The sequence below is a fragment of the Lepidochelys kempii genome, chromosome 1 (genome assembly GCF_965140265.1).
Source record: "Lepidochelys kempii isolate rLepKem1 chromosome 1, rLepKem1.hap2, whole genome shotgun sequence".
NCBI classification, from domain to species: domain Eukaryota; kingdom Metazoa; phylum Chordata; order Testudines; family Cheloniidae; genus Lepidochelys; species Lepidochelys kempii.
The window spans coordinates 39210214-39228737 of NC_133256.1; the positions used below are offsets into that span (position 1 = coordinate 39210214).

General features: G+C 40.4%; 1 protein-coding gene across 6 annotated transcripts in view; it reads right to left on the reverse strand.

Annotated features, from left to right (window-relative positions):
• The window catches only part of CRYL1 (crystallin lambda 1), an 81580-nt gene that overhangs the window by 15455 nt on the left and 47601 nt on the right, over positions 1-18524 (reverse strand). For all 6 annotated transcript variants that reach the window (XM_073339680.1, XM_073339671.1, XM_073339688.1 and 3 more), the window contains one exon: positions 3068-3173. In XM_073339680.1, coding sequence (XP_073195781.1) covers positions 3068-3173 — 106 coding nt within the window. The remainder of the gene's footprint in view (positions 1-3067; positions 3174-18524) is intronic.

Genomic DNA, 18524 nt, shown 5'->3' on the forward strand with positions numbered 1-18524 from the left:
AGGTGCCACAAGTACTCCTTTTCTTTTTGTGAATACAGACTAACACAGCTGCTACTCTGAAACCTGTCATTATGCAAGGCACTGAATACTCACAGACACTTGTCAACTGGAAACACAAACCCAGTTGAAACAACAAGGAGTCGCTGTGACACCTTAGAGACTAACAAATTTATTTGGGCATAAGTTTTTGTGTGATAACACCCACTTCATCAGATGCATGGAGTGGAAAATACAGTAAGAAGGAATACTGTATTTTCCACTCTATACATCTGATGAAGTGGGTTATATCCCACGAAAGCTTATGCCCAAATAAATTTGTTAGTCTCTAAGGTGCCACAACGACTCCTCATTGTTTTTACTGGTGCAGACTAACACAGCTACCCCTCTGAAACCAAACCCAGTTGAGAAACACAAGCATAAGTGATCTTAATTGCATGACTGAAAGGAAAAGTTAACAAAGATGTAACAGATAAAGAAGCACGACAGTTTCTGTGCCCTTGCCATTTCATTACCTGTCTGCTAAGAGAAAATATCTATGTGATTTATATGCTGAGTTATAAACCCTGAAGAGGATGGAAAAACCGCAAGAAATCAGCAGATGAAAAATGAAAATATCTAGAATGGACCTTGCTCTCCAGAGTGGAGATGCAGCTTCGCAAGAGTACACAACACTAGACACTTTAAGTGGTGTTTAAGTTGATTGGTATGCAACTGGATTGGCAAATTGAAGGATCTACATTGAGGATCCATAATTCCATATTGGTACCAAAACTGCTTATTCAGAGAGTAGAGATGTAAGACAAGTTTCCATTCCGTGACTAACTGAAGATATAGACTTAGGATAAAATTTACAACTGTGCCATTACATTCTGTGATTATTTCACTACTGTGTGATTATATTTCATATATATTCTTGGTTTGCAGTGATTTGATTTTTATTTCTTGATATGGTCACATTTTGTGTTAACAATTCTTTAAAATTTTGTAACCACCTTTATTTTCTGTCATTTACCATTTATTGTTAATTTTACTGTGGTTAATAAAATTAACAAAATTCTAAAGGTATTTTAAATCTGTATTTTGGCTAAGCAAGCTCATGCTTCAGGGCTTCAGCCTCCACCTGCAGGGGTCAGGAAGGGATTCCCCCAGAGTATTCTGGGAGGTTTATTTTGTAAAATCTTCTAAAGCATCCTGGCTGCAGATTGGACACTGGGTGGGGTAGGGTGGGGTGGGCCAGGGGATTCTCTCTTTCTCAGGTGCATAGCTGGCTGGTTCTTGTTCACATTGTCAAGGTCTAACTGATAACCACATGTGGGGTTAGGAAGAAATTTTCCCTCAGGTCAGACTGGCAGTGACTTCAATGGTTTTCGCCCTCCTGTGAAGCATGTGGGTGTGGATCATTTGACAGGATTATCTGGGTATATCTCACTTAACCATTTCCCTTCCATTGCAGGGGCTTCAGGCACTGGTACACCTCAGTCCCTCCTATTCTCTGCCTGTGGCATGTAATAATTTAGTCTCCTGTGGGCTGTAATACTGTGGCCTAATTTCGGTTGTTGGGTTTAGTGTGCAGGTGATGGGTGGTGTTGGTGGCCTGTGACATACAGGAGGTCAGACTAGATGATCTGGTGACCCCTTCTGGCCTTAATATCTATGACTATGACTAACACAATATCTTCAAAACATGTGAGAAACATCAAGTGGTATTGTTAATTGATCAACTGCAGTGGCTTAGGGCATTGCATATAACACTTATTGTACTCACAGCACCTAGACACATTTATCAAATTGGTATCAATGTGAACGAACCTAGAACCCCTGCACACACCCGAAGAGAGTGATCTTGTATTTGCACCTCAGCCTCTGGTGAACTTTTCTGACTTGTTCTTCCGCTGCTGGCCCTAAAACCGGGCTAAATTACATGTAGGGGAACGTTTCCAAGGGATTGGGACAAAAATTAGTAACTCAGCCTAAATTACTGAGAGTTAAAAAACAGAAACTTAATCTAGACTCAGACAAAGAGTTGCTCAATATCCGCCCCTTCTGTGACAGATATGGCAATCTCCTGCAATATCCTTGAAAGCCCATATTGTGTTACGTTTATGTATTACGTCAGCCGGGATTGAATGTAACCTCCCTGGGGGAAGATGAGGCATATCATTGGGGTTCATTGTTTTAAATGGATGATTTATGTATGAATGTGTTCTGCTCCAGTGGGGAGCGCAGCTACCACAGCTCATCCAGGAAATAAACAGTGGGTACCAATTAAGGCAAATCAGCCAGGTGTAGCGTCCTCGAGAGGTACCACCTCCTGGCGAGCAAAGGCATATACCAGTTCAAACCACATTCTCCAGAGACCAACAGACATAAAAAGGACTTTTAGATAAATAGCCTGAGTTTAAACTGACTCAGGGCCTTCTTTCTGATCCAGCAAATGGCCAAGCAGGATTGGGGTGGAGGTAATCCTTGTGGAAGGATTGGAAGGAACTGACTTGCATAAGATTGATGGGTGACCTCTGGTAATCTGTTAACATGTATATAGGAACTTTTATCAGTTTTTATTATTGGTGTTTATATGTTTTCTCTGTAGTGCTATTACCTCAAGAATAAATGTGCTTGCTTAGAAACTGTGTGATAATTTATAACTGCAGAAAATACACTGGTTATAGCCTTCTTAAAGAAGGCAGGCACTGGCCTGTTTAGGCAGCCTGGCTTGTTGAGGATCACGTATAAATCCAGGGGAGCTATGCAGCCTAAAAACCCCAGTCAGGAGGGAGAGAGACGCAGGTCTCTCTCAAAGAAAGGTGATGACTGGGAGCCAGAAATCTTCAAGTGTTGCCCTCAAGGGACATGGAAGGGGGAATACATGTGCAGTTACCCTGGAACTGTAAAAGCTTTCATATGATTTCAAGACTTGAGACCTACCTTATTATGAAAAGAGCAAAGACATTTACAGTCAATTTTACACTGGTCTGAACTGTTAAGACAATATTAGCAAAGCTTTATGCAAGAAATCCTTGCCTTGAAAAGTATTATATTTAAGTCTTAAGGGATAAAAATTGCATACCTTCTGCATTGAGATGCATCGTTTCAAGCGGCCCTATAAATGCATACCGCATTCCCAATCCATCAGACATCACAAGGTCTAGATCAGCAGGAGATATTACTCCTTCCTAAGTGGCAAAAGAGGGACAGAAAAATCTCAAAGTGCACAGAATTTTATAGAATTTCACTTAGTTTCTTTATTTAGAATATAATCTGTTATAGCAACATAGAAAATACTACTGAATAGAAAAACAGATCCCCAGACACATCTCTCTTTAACAGGACTTATTGTTGTTTAGCATTTATACGTATTAGCTAATTTAAGAGGTGGGTTTTTTTGCATATGATTGTCATGTTTTAGCACCAAATTATATTCTTTGCAAATCTAAACAAATGAGTCTCTTCTGTGATCCCAAGGGTTGCTTAGGACAGTATTTATTTTTAAGGGGGAAATAACCAGAAAGAGATATGAAATTGCTTGAAGTTCTGTTTAAGTGTATTCATATTTTATTTATTCTCTTCCCCAACACCCCACCCCAAAAAATAAGGGAAGACCCCAAAACCACAAGAAGTAAAGGAATAGAAAAGGAAAGGAAGGAAGGGAAGGAGGCAGGAATGGGAAAAGAGAGCGACATCTCAGTTTCCATCCACTAGGGATTCACCAAAATTTTCTAAGAAGTCAGACCAAATCTTTTCAAATTTGTCTAAAGTTTCTCTTCTCCAAAATGTTACCCACTCTTTAGCTGTCAGGGCAACCAAGTTGCTGAGCCATACTTCTATCACAGGAGGCAGTCTGCTCTTCCACCTAAGCAACATGAGTTATTTGGTTATAAGCAGTGCTCTAGAGAACCAAGCTTTCTATGAGTTGGAGAGTTTCCAAGATGATGGGATATATCCCAGAACACAATTCTGGGAATTAGTTTTTAAGGGGCTATCCATTATCCCTTCATCCTCCTGCCTACTTCTAGTCAAAAAGATTGTATCCTGGGACAGTCCCAGGATACGATGAGCCAGTGTGGCTCTGAGAGACCCACATCTCCAGCAGCAGTTTGTTCTGACAATGCCCAGGCACTGTAACCTATCCAAGGACCAATGTGAACAAAATATAATCTTCTGATGGATCAACCTTCATCACAGAGCAATAGTAGAGTTATTAATGTATTGCAAGACTGCTCCACATTGGCTAGGGTTCAAGATATATACAAATCTTAGTTCCAGGCCTGGAACAGACAATCTAAATTAGGGAAGTTCTTTTGGACCAGGAAGTTGTAACAGGCTATAGCTGGTTGGCTGACCCTATGGAGCTCTCTCCACAACAACAATTCTGGAGTTTCTCGTGCTCCCAGGGCATCAGGACCAAATATGTCCTTCAAGAGATGCTTAAGATGCAGGCAATGCCATGCAGCTGGACCAGGTAGGTTGTAATGTCGTAAGAGTGACTGGAATGGTAGCCAGTACCATAGGGGACATTTTACAAACAAAACATTAACACACTGAACCCAGTATTCCTGTGAGTGGGAGGGGATGGACCAGCTCCTGTTCCAGCAGCAGCCAGGGAAAGGTCTGTTCTGTTCCATCTGGAGCCACCAGGCTGCCTGGCTAAAGATATAGACTGTATGATAATGATCCAGATGAGATTAGGAGTTACAATCTACACAAAGCAAGTTTTGCCCCTCCCCAGAGAAATATTGTAAAAATTTTTTTACGTTTTCCTAAAATAAAACTGAGGAACAGTAACTGGGAGATCTCTCAGGACATACAGTAGTCGGGGAAGCACATTCACTAACTTGTCAGACCACTTTCTATTATTTATTTACTACATCTGCATATTACAAATTTTAATTAATTTTAGTCATTATGTGCTTTTCTCAGGAGGTAGGGAGCAAAGGACATAGTATTGCTGAGCATAAGATCATTGACAGAACCAAATCAAGAGATTATTTTATCAAAATCCATATACTGCAGCAGAACTTTTGAATGCAGGAATCTCAGCTAGTGTTCATGCCCCCCTTTTATTCTCTCGCATTTGTCCCCCCAGTTCCTGGCTCTTACTGCAAAATAACCATTTTGAGATAGAGGGCAGGTTTCTCATTGTCCCTGAAACCATTCCAAGGAATTAGCTGGGAAAACGATGATTAAAGATAGACAATGCAGGTGTCACTCATTTAACTGGAAACTGGCTATATCATGTATGGAACTTTGCTCAGCCTCAAACTGCCTGGGTTCTCAAGTTCACTGCCAACCTCAAGTCTCAGATCTGGCATGACACTGAGTCTGTGAAATGGAGAACCTTCTTGTTGAAAGCTCAGCACAGCAGTCACACCCCTGGGGTACACTTACAAAGAAGCCATCACACCTCATAACCAGTTGGGACAGGCACATCATTTCTTTTCTACAGGTTACAGTGCCTCAAATCTTTTCCTGAAAATAATGTTTCCTTTATACGGACGTTTCTTGCCCTCTCTCAGATTAGAAAGCTAAGACTGAACTAAGACCATGTTCTACCCCATTCCATCAAGCCTGCCCACTTCGCCCCAGTGGACACCTAACAAATTATTCTCCTGGCTGCTGGGAAGGTAGAAGAGTTGTCAGGCTTCTTCTATCTTTTTCTCTCCCTTCTTGCTGTTTGAGGGGAAAGGGATGCTATTCTCCTCCCCTCCTGGTGGCCTACCTCTTTTCCGTGGCTGATAAAGTTTGCTTGATGGAAGGAATTCCTTTTTACTACGCCCTCCTATAAAGCCTGAGCCTGTGAGCGCCCTCAAATCCCACTGCTTTCAGTGGGAGTTAAGGGCACTCAGTGTCTGTTAGGATGAGGCCCAACATGAGGGTTCCACCTGTCCTTTCGCTGAATGCTATGATTCAATTGCGAACTGAGGTCCAGAAACAAGAACTTCATTGCAAACCCAATAAAGGTATAATAGCAGGATGCTTTACCTCTCACATCATCTACAAGACTGGGTAAGTACACAACCACTGAAAAGCAAAGAACTGACAAGCTAATGACACCATAAGCCTTACTTGATGAGCACATCCTCACCGAGTACAAAGAAATGGAGATTTCAGCACCACAGCCTTAAAAGGAGCTCTTTAAAGGTCTTAATGTCAAATCTCAATTGGTTAGCAGGTGTTGATCCTGTTAGAGGATGTAGCACTCAGCTGATTCACTGTTACAGGTGGCTTGTTATTATTAACACCACCCTGTATATCAAGGAAAAGGACATACAATTATTTGTTTTACAGTAATGCCTAGATGCCCCAGCTAAGAACAGGTCCCTTCTCTGCTAGGCCCTGAAAAGCTTGCAGTCTAATTAGACAGGCCAGACAATGGTGGAAGAAGTGTGATCTCCATTTTATAGACAGGGAACTGAGGGACAATAAAGTGACTTGTCCAAGGTCACACAGAAGTCTGCGGCAGACCTGCGAACTGAACACAGGTCTCCAGAGTCCCAGCCTAGTGCTTCATCCACAAGATCATCCTTCATCTCTAGAGCAGCTTAGAATCGCATTTTAAACTGAAACAATTTTTAAGTACTCCCAACTGTTTATGGAATTTTTGCATTTGCAATCTGGGACAGATCAGTGAAGCCATGTTAACCACCCAAAACTGTTTGCAAATGGAAGTAGACTTTGGATGTAAACATAACAAATGACAATGTTTTAACAAAACATGGAGCTTTGATTAATGTTTCATTTAAATTAAAAACTGTAAACATAATGGTATAATATTTAACTCCAGCATCAGGCAGGATTCTCACAATAGCTCTGAATCACTGTAAGATCATTTTCAAATAAGAAATAAATTAGCCTCTCTGCTACTATAGACCCACCAGTTCCACAATGCTGAGATATGAAGAGCAATACACTCAAAACCATTAAACTACAATTCTGCTCTCAGTCCATATCTTCCACAAACTTTATGGCTCGCTGAACCTGAAGACACTGTCTCGTCCAGTCAAAATGTTAATAAGAGAAGTAGATGGCCTTCCAGCTAGATGCATGACAGATTCCTTCAGCTGAGGTTTCACATTACCCTAGTGAAGTGGGCTCAGCTGTTCAGAGAAAAATGTTTTCTTCTCCACTGCCAGGCAGAGCACTATAAAAACAAAAGCCTTTGTTTCCTTAGCTTTATGACTTCTTTACAAATTAAAGAAAATCAAATAAGGAACCCACTAAACTAATTCCCTTAGGGAATGTTCCAGCTCCCATTTAAAGTGAAGGAGAGTGTTAGCTGGTGGAATGATTCAGCAAAGGGGAAAGGAAAAAAGCTGCAGTCAGCAAGGTGTTTTCCTCAAGGGTTGGTGCTTATGGGAAAAAAGTAAAGCACCACTGTGCTTGGGTGTGGAACCCAACTTTCCTGAAGGCGTTGTCCCCCTCTGCCTCCCAAGCAGTCAGTGATAAGCCTGTCGGCTGAGCACTTATGCAAATGGCAAGAGGAAGCTGAGCTATAGTGAAATGCATGTTCATCTGGAGGTGGTGGTAACCCTGCAACATGCATAGTCATTGACTTTACTGGCAATAGGATCAGCGCCTTAGGTAGATCCTGCTTTCACCACAGTTGTTAATGATGCCTTCCTGGTTATGCTGCAGGGCCTTTGCTCCATCCTTGACCTTTAAGCTGCTTGTGATGCCACTAATCACATCCTCCTTGAAATTTTATTCTCCCTAGGCTGCTGCAATTCTGTCCCTTCCCAGTTCTTCCCTTATCTGTCTTGTTGCTCCTTCAGGGTCTCTGACTATTGCAGGGTTCTTCTTCCCTCTCTCACTGTCTGTGAGGAGAGGGGTCTCACAGAGCTCCACCTCTGGTCCCCAACTTCTCTTGTGAGCTTATTCACTGCATGGCTTTAACCACCATCCATATGCCTGTGATTCAGAAGTCTACCTTTACCCCATCTCTTCACCAAATCCCACATCTTGGCCCATCTCTCTGACAATGGCGTACCAGCAACGTAACTTTTGCATGGCCAGAACTGAATCTTACCTTTCCTCTCAAACCCTGCATCACCTCTTTCTTTGTTGACAGCATCACCATCCTCACTCAGGCCCGTACCTGAGATTTATCTTTGACTCAGTCCTCTCTCTGGCCCCTTTGTCCAAATCCACTGCTTCTTCCCCCACAACATGTTCAAGATCCAGCCATTTCTCTCTGAACATCACTAAGACCGTCATCCAGGACCTCCTCTCCCAGCTTGACTATTGCCGCCTCCTCCTCTGGCCTCGCTGACACCTATCTCATCTTCATCAAGTCCATTAAAAACACAGCTTCCTGTCCTGTCATTCTGACTATGTCACTCTTCTCTTTGATCCCTCCACCAACTCCCCCGTGTTCCATTTAATCACATTCAAACTTCTTGTCTTTATCTTTAAGGCCCAGCACAGCTCCGCTCCTCCTTCCTTTTCTGCTCATGTACCTCACTCCATTGCCCCTTCATCCACCCCACGTCCCAACAACATTAGCCTCAGTCATCCATTTGTCCAATTTTTCCCACTGGCATCTTTGAACCTTCTTTCATGCCACCCTTCATGTATGGAACACCCTTCCCAAACTAGCCAGTGAAGCCACTACCTTGTCCTCCTTATTCGGTCTCAAACACTGTAATACAAATAAAACAACAGATAACAATGATTATAGAAATAAAGATCCCTGTCAATATTCAGGGAATGTCAAAGCTATTCAACTGAGAATGGAGAGGTACAGAGGCTAGGGAGTGAAGCCAGCGTACTTGGTTGCTATGAAAGCTAACTGAATGGACACAAAAATGACTGTCTTTGCAAGAGGCTGGTAACAAAGGCCAAATGACAGGGCTTCCAGTTCTTCCCTTCTCTTCCTTTAGACTAGACAAGCCACAAGTAACCCACTTTTAAACAGAAAATAAATTGAAACTGTTACCAGGTCTCATACAGAGGAAAATTACAGAATCCTAAAATGTACATTCAAGTTTCATCGGCGGGGAAAGGTTCTAACCAGGTGCTCAAGTTTGATGCTGGTTTCAAGAACCTTAGTGTGAGCGGATCATTACCTCCTGAAAAACTGCCTTGTTACTCCTCACGATTTCCATGGCCATGTCATATGAACCACTCCAAACACCAGCTTAGTATTTGTAATAAGGTCTTGATGATCAATCAACAAAAGGAAGACAGTCCTCAATTTTAAAACAAGACCAAACTATCTCAAAGCAACTATTGTAATAAATGATCTTGGGTGGCAGGAAGAGTTCCCTACAGCTTTATGGTCATCTTTTGAGTAAGATAGAGCCCAACTGTCTGATTTTGAAATATAGTCCCATGCCTCTGTACAAAGTTGGAGTACTGATAAGGAACTGTAAATGGATTCCGCTGTTATTTATACAGTGCTGTGGGTGTGTACAGTGCTTAGCAAATAAATTGATAGGTCCCTGCAACAAGGATCTTACAATCTAAGATATAACACAGTGAAGATGATAATGGAAGTAAAGTGGAAGGATGAGGATTACAACAGCAAAAAGTCTTTGAGATATGCTAATTGTTCCTCCCTTTTAAAAAACATATAATAGCTATAGCTGATCTATATAAAAATCCCAACAATAAACATGAAGCTTGTTCCCACAAGCAAGCCTGAAAGAAAAGGATGCTTGTGTGTTAACTTCTCCTGGAAGGCACCCCTGGTGATGGGTGACCTTGAAAACACAGACACAGGCAGAGACCTGGAGCTTGAAACATACTGACCAAATATAGCAAAAGTAGGACCACTGTGAATCTGGAGTAAGGGGAGGCAAGTGATACTGAAGTGCTGTGGCCACAAATGCTTGAGCGGTTTGAGTGCTGCTGTGACGTATAAGTCAAAATAGCATGACAAAGTGATTTCTGACAGACTTTGAATGGTCTGCCTTTCTTCTGTCAGACACAGCATATTACTAAGCATCTCATTCCAGTGGTCTTGCCTCACAGTGGCTGATAGCAGTTATTGGATACTCCGTTTAGAGTAAATTGGTAACGCTACTGCTTTTGAAGGCCTAGTCTACAGTAGAAAAGGTTTGCTGGTAAACCTATAGGGATAAACTCTTCTAGTCTAGATGCAGCTTATACCAGCAAACATTTGCTTTTGCCGGTAGAACTTTATATCAGCTCCCCAAATGAAATAAGCTGTAGTTTAATATATACATATCATACCCTTAACCAACATTATTGTACTGGAAAAAGTTTTAAGTTTAGACCAGGACCAAGGTTCCCTAGCTCAGTTCCCAGCAGAGGCACTCCTCAGCAGACTGAGAAGGTAGCTGCTTGTTTAAAAGGAATTGGTTTAATATTGTTATATGGACCACTAATGTATTCTTCAAGTGGACTCAAGACACTTTCATGAAGACTGCTGGTCTGTCTAGGTACAAGTATGGCCCTTATCACCACAGCATCTGAGCACCTGATAATACCGCCAAGGAACTGATACCGTACATGGATACTGCGGTACTCCATCAAAAATGCATATTTTTTTTATTTATTTCTTCAGTACCCACCACAACCAAAATCAAGTCAGTTAAAAAAAAAAAGACTCATTTTGACAGGTGGCTAAGTAAAATTATTGCTCCCATCCACCATAAAAAGTATCCTTAACCTAACATGCTGATTGTTAGTTCATTGACTGCTTTAAACAGGCAAGCGCTCCGCAGGCTGCCAACAGTCTTTCTAGAAAATTCTAAGTGTATAGCTCCTTTGCTGCGTCACACTGGAATTGGAAATAGGATTTATTCAGTGCTAATCATTTTTGTAGATGGATTATGTACTGTTCCTTTTGGAGAACTACTTTGGCAAAGTCAACCTCTGGGCAATAGGGAAACTTGCATGGAAAAATCAGGACACTGCAACTGAACCCCAATTAACTGTACTCTAGCTAAGGTACTACCTAGAAACTGAGTGTGACAAAAACTGTGCCCATTTGGTTTCTCAACAAATGCTTTCAGGACTATTCACTAACCATTAAAAACTCTACTGAAATCTTTGAGACCTTTGGAACTGGGGAATTTGGATGGTGGGTAGTGGCTGACGGAATGGGTTGGAGGGGGGCGATGTATTTTCAGGATCTAGCTGCCCAAAAGAACAAGAATACCCATTTTTCTCCCTGAAACATAATTCCCTTTGTGGATGTTTTGCAGCATGCTCCTTAGAAGCAAATCTTACCTAACAATACTAATCTAAGCATAGTTCCCTCCATAGTTCCAAATGGGCACAGCCCCAACGCAGAGCAATATTTAGCAGACTGTGATAAAGTCATCGTTCATGCTGAGAAGCATGCTGAGTGGGAGCCAAAAAGAGATTATTAAAAGCAAAATATAGTAAAACATGCATGCTCAAAGTTGCCATGTTACTCATGTTGCTGTGATTAAATATGTAAATTGCTTGTATTAGCATTAAACTATCCTTCCATGCATAACACAACATTCTTGCTCAGTTGCTCACGAGGAATGCACCAAGCAAGGATAGGTGGTAGATAAGAAAAGGGTTTGTTTATTGGCTAAGGTTTCCGATGCACGAGGGCAACATGCTTTGCTAAAAAGTATATAACCTTTGCATAATCTGTATTGGGGGTTCCCCTCCTGGCTAGCAGGGGGGCACCACGCTCGAGCGTAATAAACAGTGTCTTTTGGGAACTCTGCAGTTGTAGACTTTGTTTACGTGCCTCAGCCTAGATTCGAACTGTGCATGACCTATCAGGTATAATTTGCAGCATTTGTGTGCATATCCTACCAGGTGTAATTCGCAGCATTTGTGTGCGTGTCCTACCAGGTGTAATTCGCAGCATTTGTGTGCGTGTCCTACCAGGTGTAATTCGCAGCAGTCGTGTGCATGTCCTACCAGGCGTAATTCGCAGCAGTTGTGTGCGTGTCCTCTCAGGTGTAATTCGTAACATGAGCATGTTGCTGACTAATAATGATGGTGCGTTACTTTTAACTGTTGCATCATACCCATAAAACCAAATTTCAGACACACATATTTTTTACTGCTGGGATAGTTTCATGTGACATATTCCACTAAAACTTAAGTCAAACAGTTTTAAATTGTCTGGAATTTTAAATGGAATATTGTGATTGACTGTAAATACTTCAGAACCATATGAACAGGAAAGGAGCTAGATCTCTTAATGAACCTTCAGGTGTGGCTCATTAAGACACAACCATAAAGAGGGTGTGGGGAGGGGAGAGTGGTTTTTGGCAGCAAAGGTCTGAATTTTGTCTCACATTGAGTAGAAGGCCTACGATGGAATGCTCTAAAAAAAGCAAAGGATGAAGCTGGGTGGCTACTTTTCTGGGTGCAAAAGGAAGACTTACAGGGTATGTCTTCACTGTACAGTAGCCTGTGTGATTGGCACGTGGGTCTCAGCACCTGGGTTAGCCTAGCCCACGTATGAGCATTCCCACTGCAAAGCTGTATCGGCACAACTGTGTCCTCACTGTTTCTGCACTCTCACTTGTGTCTCTAGGGGCACATCCCAGGAATCTGTTTGCTGAGACACTCCAGGATTCTTTCCCAGTCAATTGCAGGAAAACCTGTCAGTCCTTCAGAGGGAACTATGGGATGGACACTGGAGTACTATCAGCACTTGAATGATTTTTGCCTGCATGGTCATTCTAAAGTTTGTGGTGGGAGAGGAGTGGAGGTGTTGTAGCCCAAGTTAAAGTGGAACTCTGGCTCTAATCCACTGCCCAAACTGTGTAAGCTAGTCCAGGCTTGAAGCACCACCAAACTCAGGTCAGAGATTTCTCTGTGAGTATGGTGGAGGGGGTGGGCTAAGTAAGAACCAAGTAAGGAGCCAGATTAATTGTGCAGTGAAGACATACCCACAGGGTCAGATGTTCAACTAGTGTAAATAGCATAGCTGCATTGACGTTAATAGAGCTCTGCTGATTTACACCACAGTTTGGCCCACAGTGTTTATCTGATCCTGCTGAGAAAGGAACCCATGTTTTTATTTTTTCCTACTACAGAGGGAAAATTTAGAGAGAGTCAGGTTTTCAGAAGTGCTTGTACCTGATTTGATACAAACTCTGATGTATATATGCAAACCCTGATTTATGCACAGGTGTGTGTATGCTTGTGGAAATCTAATCCATACTGTTCTTGTGAGTTTACCGAGAAGAGAAAGGAATAGCCATGAGAAGAGGAACTAATTAACTAGTCATTCAAGGTACTTTTTTGATCATCAGAGAATAAGAAGCTAAATCAAACAGAACTGATCTCTTCTGGAATAAGGGCACAGTCCACAATTTCTGGGGTGATGATCATCTTAAACAATTTTCTATGTTAAAAACATGCATCTTTTAATATTTATTTCTGAATTCTCCAAGCAAGTTCTCTATTAACTAGTTGACACCCCCCTAACATTTTAGAGCGATAACCACTATGTGCAACTACAAGTGCTGAAGCTGTAGAACCTTCTACTTTCTATGTTTTTTAAGTTCACGGTGGATACCACACTGTAAATGTGCTGAGACTATGGAAATATTGACCCAGAGATGGGTAAAAGCAAAATCAAATGTGGATTGAAACATCTTAGGTTTGGAGAAGATAATTTTGTCTTATTTGTGTGTATATAAAACTCATACATATTACTGAGAGGTTTAAGTGATGGAAGGCTAGTATTAAAATTGGACCAGAGTGCACCTGCTCAAAAGCAATTAAGTTATCACCTCTTTTCTGTGTGATATGCATGTGTTTTAAATATTCAATTTTAACAAGGTATCTAGAATTTTGAGAGGTTTAAGAATTCACAACTCAGCTGACTGAAATGTATAAAGTCTTCAGAGTTTTGCCCACAAAAATTGTGTACTTGTTTATTCTAGAAATACCATGGCAGATTCTCAGCTGATGTAAATTGTCATAGCTCTACTGGATTCAGCTAAGGATCTGCCCCATCATGTCTAGATTTCCCTCTCTTTGTCAGAGGACCTCAGCAAGATCATTCAAAGGCCTGCATGGTGATATCATAAAAGGACAAAACCTGAGCTGTATCTCTCCCTAGCCCTAATTTAGAACTCCAGAAGAGGATAGGCTTGATATTCCTAATGTGGAAAAACAAGCAGGATATTTTTAAAGGATATCTTCTACAGCATAAATGAGGGGGAAAAGGCATAAACTCTACTTTTGCTTTGCTGTTCACCTTTAAAAGGGATTAGGAAATGCATAAAGTAAGCAATTTTCCTTAGCTTCTCATCCCTTTAAAGCAAAGAAACAAAGAAAATGCTAACAGGTTGAATAAACTGTTGTCAGTAATTTATTCATACCATCATCTTCTCTTAATCGTAACCTTGGAATCATTGGACAAAATGATTTTTTTTGTGCATTAAAACTCACCTCTTTTGTAATCTAATCTACTTTTAAATAAATATTCTAAATTTCTCTTTAACCCCTGACATTGATTGTACATTGTAGCACTTGGTAAGAGATTCCATTGGCTTTTGTGTAACATCTTCTAGAGTATGATCTATTGTGGGTATGTAGGACTAGGTGTATGCATCTTTCTGAACCAGGCTCTGGAAGGCACAGGGGATGGACTACTGACAACATCCCCAGCTCCAAAGAAATTCTTCTTTTTAGGACAGCATGATTAAAATATTCCTGTTTCCCCCTTGCATACAGCGCATATTTACAGAGGAATAAGATTACTTGTTTAATTATGCATGTGTATTTGCATAGTTTCTTTAAGTTTGCTTTAACCATAGCACAATATAAAATGAACAATAAAATGTGTCCTGAACGAAATCTTCTCCTACTTGCCATTTTGCAATGCTGTAAAGAGCAAAATAGTGGGAGCTACATCCTTCAAATCACATGCAAGATACATCACCAAATGAAAGTCAAGATAAACATGCCTAAGTTCTGAAGATCAGAACAGGGCCTTAAACTTAACATATTTGATGGATCTGATACATACAGTAGAACCTCAGTGTTCTGAACACCTCAGAAATGGAGGTTGTTTATACCTCTGAAATGTTGGTAATTCTGAACAAAACATTGTGGTTGTTCTTTCAAAAGTTTACAGCTGAACACTGACTAAATACAGCTTTAAAACTTTGCTATGCAGAAGAAAAATGCTGATTTTAATCATCTTAATTTAAATGAAACAAGCACAGAAACAGTTTCCTTACCTTGTCAAATCTTTTTTTTAAATCTCTCTTTATTTTTTAGTCATTTATGTTTAACACAGTACTGTACTGTATTTAGTTTGGATTTTTTTGTCTCTGCTGCTGCTGCCTGATTGTGCGCTTCCAGTTCCAAATGAGGTGTGTGGTTGACCAGTCAGTTCATAACTCTGAGGTTCTACTATATGTTCATTTCTCCTCTAAATTTTTCTGCTACTTCTGAGCTGAATTCTGCACATACACCTCAGTCCTGGAAAGACTTATGCATATGACCGTGTATTTTCTGCAGATGTGTAAGAGTTTGCAGGAATGGAACCAAGGTTACCCTGGTGTCCTTTCACTGACATCAGTGGGATTGCTCCTATATAACTGAACAGAATTTGGCTCTGTAACATAAAAGTGCCATGAATGAGTTCATGCTAAGTAATGATCACCACCGAAAAATAGCATAAAGTGAGAGAAACTGCACCAAATTTAAACAAGTTAAATAACTGTATAGTTTTTAAACAATACTTTACGGGCTAAATTGTGGATCCCCCTGCCAGGGTGTAGTGGATGAGGAGAGGTCATAGGAGGCACCCAGATTCTAAACACAACATGCCCTTAAGTGCTAGCCTGTTTGACCAGCCAGCATGCCCAGTGATGCCCTTTGCCCCCAAGAAGGCATGACCACTGTCTTACCTCGCTCGCACACCTGCTGGAGTTAAGCAGCAAGTTGTGTGAGGCATATAATATTTCTTTATTAAGAGCAGTAATATTGCCAACCCCAAGGGTTCAAAAATCATGAGTCAGATGCCCTCCCAAAATCAAGCCATTGACACAATATATGTATATATATATGGGGGTTCTTTTAACTGTTTTTTGTACCTTTAGAATTCACATTTACAAGATTTTCTTCTCATCCTTGAGGGCTAGAAAGTGACTTTTTTTAAATGAAAGCTGAGATTCTCGCATAGGAACATGACTCCAAGAGCTGAGGCGTTTAGAAAAACACCAAGAATCACAGAACTTGCAATAAAATTGCAAAAATTGGCAAGAAAGTAGTAGGCAAAGCTAGGAATCACAATGTCCCACTAATACTTGAGTTATTCTATTTGTATAATCTCACAGAATGTAAATTTAGTCATCAAGTGGTTAATGATTACAACCATAATTGTCTGAAATATAGTTATAAGAGAACAGAATAGCGGTGGGGCAGGGTGTAAAACTTGGAGGTTTGGGTAAAACCTAAGCAAGCAAGTTTCATGCCTCTTTGTCAGCACTATCTCCTTAGTGGTCAAAGTCCAACTCTAATTAAAAGCAAGCTAGAGAATGCAAAACTGTAAGTCAACATTTTAACAATTAACTAGGAACTTTCAAGTTCTTAACACTTTGTACTCAGTATTTTGTCAAATATGGCCAAAACTTTCAGAGAGTTAGGCACCTAAATCCATCTTTAGGCACAAAGTCAGAGGCCTGATTTTCCAAAATTCTGGACACCCATATAATTTACAGCGAATTCAAAGGGGATTGGTTTTCTTACCATCTTTGGTAATCAAGCCACTTATTTTGGTGGCTAAATATACTTATTGTAGATGCCCAACTTTAGGTACCTAAATTTGAAAATTTTGGCCATATATACACAATGCCACAAACACTTAAAGTCCTAGTATCATTATTTCACAGAAACCAAAATTTTGGATATTGAGTGTAGTGAGCAAAAGTTTTCCACTGTGGGAGCAACATGTGCATGAAAAGTGCACACATGCCTACGATACTGTATTTGCATGCACAATCCAGTGTGCTTTACTACTACTGATTTGCATGTGCAGTAGTTCACTTTGGGACCTCAAAAGAGTATTTGCAATCACAATTACAGATTTTGTGGGAGAAATAGGTAATGTGTATGTACTTTTCTGGGTGCACCAACAACTAAAAAATTGGCCATCATAGAGGAATCCTTCAAAAAAAGGTTAACACATGCTTAAGGGAAAGCTCTTTTAACATACCCCAACACTCAGTTTGGTTTTGTCCTGACCGCTTCAAAGAACTTCCTGCATAAAGTAATCAAGCTCTGGGAGGGGGGTGCAATTCTTTAAAAATTATCTTTCAAAATACTTTTAAATTGTGCATCATTAAAAATTATCTTAAATAGGGAGCATTCAGTACACTCACTTATGAGGCTGCTGGAAAAAGTGAAGGCTGATCATCTCCCTGAGGGCTTTGATAATGAAATTCAGGAAAAATAACCAAAAATATACACCAGACTCTTCCAGCACACACGGAACACATGAACCAAAGATTCCAAAGGGCCCTATGAACTTGTGTCCTTAGAAACTTGAGTGCAGCCTGAGATTTGTGGATGAGTGTTCTGTTCCTGGAGGTTCAACTATCAATGATTTAAACACTTCACTACATTTCACTCTCTTTGAGTTGAGACAGAATAACTGTCTTATTATCCCACTTAACACAAATGGAGGACAACTTAAAACTAACATATCTGAGGGGAACCTACACCATAATACATGGCAATTAGAATCACAGCATTGTTACACTTTCTTCTTTAACTAAAACATTGAAATATCTTATACTTCAGAACTTCAAGCACCATTTTGTTCACTATTTGAACTTATTTGTCAGAATTATTTGTTTATAAAAAGCAATTCCCATTATACATTCCAGGTCAGTCAATACCCCACAACATAGTATAAACTGGTAGCAGCCTTCTTATTCACTTCCTGATCTAAACTATCAGACGGTGTTCCTGTGGGACTATGAACAGAGTCTGTGCATCAGTTATGGGTGAACTGAAATATACATATAAAATTTGTAAAGTGCTTTGCGATCCTTCAGGAAGTGTGGTAGATAAACATCTAGTTATTATTACTCTAATTATGATGACTTACAAACTTGAGATTCCTGTGCTTTTTTATTTTTAAACAGCTTGAGAAACCAGAACTTTCTTCAAGAAAAAAAACTGGCCCTGTTCAAAACACAATTTAATCTCCCACAGTAATAGTGGGTGCACTACTTATCTCCTCCTGCTGAAAGGTCGTACTTTGTGGCACAGAACGTGTAGCTGTGGGAAAAGTTGCAGTGTCACAAACAGATGATTATGAGCTAAAAGTCTGAATGGGAAGGAGGTGGAGAAATCTGTCTTTAAATACCAGTATCAAATAGCTACCCGAGAGAGGAATTCCTGAAAGGTAAATGGATTTCTATTTAAAATATTATTTTCATTACCTTTTCACTGAGCGCAAAAAGTATGCCAATAACATTCTGAAAGCAGCAGGAAATGAAAAGAGACAACCTGAAAATCAGTATTGTGGTTTCTGACCCTTTAACCTTGCTCTTCTGGCTATTCTGAAAATGACCATATTTTGGAACAGCTCT